Source organism: Branchiostoma belcheri, unplaced genomic scaffold, assembly GCF_001625305.1.
Source record: "Branchiostoma belcheri isolate BF01 breed outbred unplaced genomic scaffold, Haploidv18h27 scaffold1146, whole genome shotgun sequence".
Classification (NCBI taxonomy): Eukaryota; Metazoa; Chordata; class Leptocardii; order Amphioxiformes; family Branchiostomatidae; genus Branchiostoma; species Branchiostoma belcheri.
In genome coordinates this window covers 1-5,002 of record NW_017802543.1, presented here as the reverse complement: position 1 = coordinate 5,002, position 5,002 = coordinate 1, and the positions used below count along the sequence as shown (strand labels likewise).

The following is a 5,002-nucleotide window of genomic DNA, read 5'->3' as shown; positions in this document are numbered from 1 at the left end:
CACGCCCATCTTCATCGCAGAATTTTTTAACAACATTGAGGTCGAGGGAAGGGGAAAGCAGAATTCCTACTCCTCTCGCATTGGGCGTACCCAAGCTCCAAAGAGCTTGCCCACCCCATTCCCTCTCCCACAAGGCTGTTTCTTCAACGTGTGAAATGTGGCATTCTTGCAAGCACACAATGTCAAAATGTTGTTGTCTACAGAAGTTATACACTTGCCTGCGTTTGTTGGGATTACGCATCCCACAGGCGTTTAAAGTTGCTATGACTACCATTGTTAAAAAAGTTAAGGCATACAGCCTATGCTTGGTTCGAGTCATCATTATTATTATAAAGATTCTTCAGAGGATTCGAACTCTTCAATTTGGAGATCCTCAGCAAGAGGGAGGTCGTAATCGGTGGGGCGGACTGTCTTGACGAGGGGTTAGCCTTTCTTTTAGGGCTGACCTCGTCATCCGACCGGGTTGATGCTGCCGGCCTCTTGGCCGTCATTTTGCCAACTTCCATTCCTGTAATCTCGGGGTCTTTTTCATCTGATGACGTACCAGTGGTTTCAGAGATCGTGGTCTTCTTGACACCCGTTTCCTTTGCCATAAGTTCGAGAGTTACGGCCTGTTCAATTTCATTATTCTGATTAGGGGGTTCGTTGTTCTTTCCCCTGACCTTGTTTCGTCGTCGGTTTTTTGCGACGGGAAGTCTTACTCTGCGCCTCAGCTTTGGGCTGGGTGCTCTCGCTCTCGTTTCCAGGGGAGGGAGTTAGGATTAACTCCATTTTCTCCTCTGTGTCCTCCTCGGAGGAATCTGCTGACTCCTCCTCGGAGTTATCCTGCTCATCAGGGTCTTGCCCCTGCGACATAGGAGAGTCGTGAGCCACTGTTTCAGACTCAGTCTGCTCCACCTGAGCAGGGACTCCAGAGCTGCACGTGGACTTATCTACCACAGCTTCAGGACCCTTGGTCCATTTGTTCTCAAGCTGTAGCTTATTTGCGTAGGATGTTGGGCACCGGCGAGCGGTGTGGCCTTCCTTGTTGCAATTATTGCAGACTATGTCATTGGTACAGTCAGAGGCGATATGACCGACCGTTTGGCACTTGTTGCAAAAGCGGACAGTGCAGTTCGCCGCTTCATGACCCTCTTGATAACATTTGATACACGTTCTGACTTGGCCAACATAGCTGAAAAACACCAGACGACCATCCGCCAACCTCCAAGAAGACGGGACGTTTACGCCTGGCTTGAGGACAACTTTGTACTGTCTGTTGCCATTTCTGACGGAAGGCCTGTCCCTGTAAGTTACCATACGGGAAGCAAGGACCTGTCCGAAACGTGACAAGTAGTTCCTGACATAGTTATCGTCGAATTCGTCAGGAATTCGGGAGGCTGTAATGATGGACTCAGCGCTCCCGTAGACACGAACATCTACACAGTCTAGCTGTGCTAGCTTACCAGCATACAATTTCCTATCCCGCAGGGTGCGGAACGTTACGTCGAAAGATGTCTGATTCAGCGCCTGTACAGCCTGTAGACTAGAGGTGGGGACACCAACAGTGTCTAACAGGGCAAAGGCATCTGCAGCAGACAGCCTGTCTTTCTGTGTGGTTGTAACACAGATAGAGTTATCTCTCCTCATTTTGTACGATCTATCCGGGGGTTTGTACGCAGAAGGCTTTGTCTGAGCCCCTACCGCACCTATGGTAGCGCAAAATGTGCCTGGGAGGATTCTTGGAAAACCCTTTTGGAGCCTTTAGCCAGACACTGTGGCGCCGGCGACTTACAAAACAACACGGCCACCCAAGGGGTGGGCGATACCACCCCACCAAGAGAGGGGAGGGCAAGTGCGTACAATGGCTCGTACAACAACAATTTACGGGAAAACAAGAAGAAAAGTAGCCGTACTGTTATAGACCAACCTCCTGACCTTCCACACGAGGTGGGACTTGGGCCCAACCCGTGAAAGGCTGGAGAACTCTGAGAACAGAAGACCGGAAAGTGGCGAGCCACGCCGCCGGCTTGCACCGCAAGGTCTACCTGGGCGTCTCCTCACCAGGAATACGGTCGCACAGAAACGACCGTAGTGTGCTTAAATAAGCACCCTCAGACTCCACAAAACCACCAAAATAATCCTGGGAAGCCCAGCAAACCGAATATCGACAGTCCAGACCAGGATGTCCACTTTTTCCGGCCGAAAACGGCCAAAAACGAGGACTACACACGGAGCGTCAAGCAGGAGTGTGCTGACGCTACGCATGCGCACTGGACTCAACTTTACTTGTATCTCAAGACCTCATGAAATCACTTCAGACATAGCGTTTTACATTGAATCAGTTAAAGAGATACTGAATCTGGGTTGACAATAGCCGCGGCGACTGTTGCAGGGCTTCTCTTGCTTGCAGTCTTTTACATTAGCCCTAACAACAGTCGCGGAGCGGTGCATTGGGCCAAATGAACAAACATGCGTTTTACCGTGCCGGAACACTTTGAGACCGAAGTTTGCACGTCCCCAGATTCCTAACAGCCTTACCTAACGTGCCGGGGTGTTTTGCGCGTCAACCGGCCCCTGCGCGACTCGTACCGCCACGCTCCCCACGTAAAACATAACAGTTGGCCGCCATTTTTGATTGGAATCAGCCGCCGGCAAATTTGCCGCTAGTTTTCTGATAAGCTATTTGTATGTATCAGAAAAGTAGTGGCACATTGCAAGTAGCTGATTCGACGCGCGGCTGACCAAGATGGCGGCCACTCGGCATATGAATACATGGGGAGCGATCGCAATTAGTGGCGGTACGAGTCGCGCAGGGGCCGGTTGACGCGCAAAACACCCCGGCACGTTAGGTAAGGCTATTAGGAATCTGGGGACGTGCAAACTTCGGTCTCAAAGTGTTCCGGCACGGTAAAACGCATGTTTGTTCATTTGGCCCAATGCACCGCTCCGCGACTGTTGTTAGGGCTAATGTAAAAGACTGCAAGCAAGAGAAGCCCTGCAACAGTCGCCGCGGCTAGGTTGACAACATTTTATAGCGTAAGGACTATTAATATATGTTAAAATGACAACCTTTTATAGTGATGACAACCTTTAACCCTCAACAGTACACCTTCCCGGACTGATTAATCTGTACACCTGGGGTCCGCGCGGACCCCAGAGCAGTTTTTTGCTAATTTTTAGAAATTATCAACATGCTACCAGCTCAATTGTTTTGCAAACTGATGTGGGAACCTCTGTGTCCACATTACAAACAAATATCATACATTTTGAACTTTTTCTATTTTTGGTGAAGAAAAGAAGACAAGAAGAAATACCCGATTTTTAAACCCATTTCAGACTGAAGGGGCTTTTGAGGCCCAACTTTGATCTCAGATAGCGGCTAAACGGCTTGCGCTAGAAGTATCAAATTTGGAGACCTTTCCTAAAATGTCTCTGGAAAAAAGTTCATATTAGTTTGATACTAGTAAATTGATATTTTTTGTGTTGCCATGGCAACAGGTTTCTATTTTTCAAAATAGAAGTGATTTTGGTTTAAACATAAAAATTTTTTGAGTTTTATATTAAATTACACTTCTTTTCCAACATTAATAACATCTTACATAATTAAATATAAGTTAAATAATTTAATATGCATAGAATATGCTAATTTGATGACGTCATTGGTCAAAATCCAATATGGTGAACTATATTATTAGCTCTGACGTCATATGACGTCATAATTACACCAAAGTTATTAAAATTTAATTCTATTACTACACCATTCTCTGAAAACTTGGTAGACATAAGATGAGTGCATAAAAACATATAAAAACGGAAATAAGGTAATGTATAAGACCGCCAATGTATCCATTATGATCGAAAGCCGGCTGGGGTCCGCGCGGACCCCAAAAGAAAATCAGATATAATTTTTTTATAAATGGTAGAAACGGAGTTTTCTGCACTGTATTGAGAGACAACTTTGTGGGTGACAATTACCTAAAATTTCAGAAAAAAATCTTTAGAAACAAAAAAGATACTACAGAATATATAGTGCTGGGGTCCGCGCGGACCCCAGGTGTACTGTTTAGGGTTAATAGCGTAAGCATTGTTATATATTTTAAAAACATTAACTGTGTTTTTCTTTTCATTGTGAGATCACTAATAGTAATATATAGCAATGCAGTTGAAGACCTCCATTTTAGCCTTATGGTCATGCTCATGTAAAATGAGACAAAACACATCATTGCAGAAGAAATAGCACAAACGGCTTACAATGTATGGTTCTAAGAAGATACACGCAAACAATCTACATTGTGTGACGTTATGGAGCTGGTCGGAGTTTCATCTCAGTGCGCTTCAGGGAGTAGTTATTACCCTTCCAGTGGCGCCAGGTGACTCCGCCATCGTTACTCCCAAAAGTACCCAGGTGGTACTGGCCGTTCAGGTTTGAGTGGTAGCAATCGCCGTACCACCAAGCACCTTTGAACATCTGAGCACAACTGGACGAGTACACGTCGTTATCTCTGTCCTTGGCACTGAATGGTTTCCCGTCATGGTACGTCAAGCTGTCTCCTGTGACAAAAACAGACATTTACTCTACATAACAAGACGAGGTATTCTATTTATTGATGCGTGTTGACGGTTATCTCTTAAACGATACTGGAAAGAATCCGTTTTGTGTCAAACATTTTATTCAATTTGTCATTTTTAGCATCACGTCTTTCAAAATTTTTATCTTGAAAAAAATCTATCACGAGTGTAACGATGTTACATTTTAGATTCAGCTCGAAAAAAATATCATTGAGAAAAGTTCACAAAGTCATGTTGCCTATTTGCACACGTCCACGATGCTATGATAGGAGTACACGCCACAACCTTACCTGCAGTGCCGCTGTAAGTCCCTATGTGGAGCTTGTAGTTCTGTGATTCAGGTGAGATGGCAAACGTGTCGTAAGCGGCGTACCGCGTCTCTCCCTCCACATCCTCCATATCCACCCTGAGCTGGTAGACTTTCTGCACAGCCAGGCGGTACAAGTTGTCA

The 5,002-nt window shown here is 45.7% G+C and overlaps 2 protein-coding genes across 2 annotated transcripts; both read right to left on the bottom strand.

The window, feature by feature from the left end:
- Nucleotides 1-474: 474 nt before the first annotated feature.
- LOC109462291 lies at nucleotides 475-1,629 on the bottom strand. The gene has a single exon (XM_019758821.1). It carries the CDS (start codon nucleotides 1,627-1,629, stop codon nucleotides 634-636), a length of 996 nt encoding a protein of 331 aa, XP_019614380.1. The 3' UTR covers nucleotides 475-633.
- A 2,428-nt stretch (nucleotides 1,630-4,057) lies between these two features.
- Nucleotides 4,058-4,996, bottom strand: LOC109462292 (techylectin-5B-like). The gene is made up of 2 exons (XM_019758822.1): nucleotides 4,842-4,996; nucleotides 4,058-4,533 (listed from the first exon to the last, which is right to left on the bottom strand). The coding sequence occupies exons 1-2, from the start codon at nucleotides 4,948-4,950 to the stop codon at nucleotides 4,283-4,285; spliced, it is 360 nt and encodes a 119-aa protein (XP_019614381.1). The 5' UTR covers nucleotides 4,951-4,996; the 3' UTR covers nucleotides 4,058-4,282.
- Between the last annotated feature and the right edge of the window lie 6 nt (nucleotides 4,997-5,002).

What these genes read in the sequence shown, in the direction of transcription:
- LOC109462291 (XM_019758821.1), bottom strand. Translation starts at nt 1,629, where the DNA reads ATGAGGAGAGATAACTCTATCTGTGTTACAACCACACAGAAAGACAGG.
- LOC109462292 (XM_019758822.1), bottom strand. Translation starts at nt 4,950, where the DNA reads ATGGAGGATGTGGAGGGAGAGACGCGGTACGCCGCTTACGACACGTTT. An exon ending in GACTTACAGCGGCACTGCAG is followed by an intron (nt 4,534 to 4,841) that starts GTAAGGTTGTGG and finishes TTTTTGTCACAG; the next exon opens with GAGACAGCTTGACGTACCAT.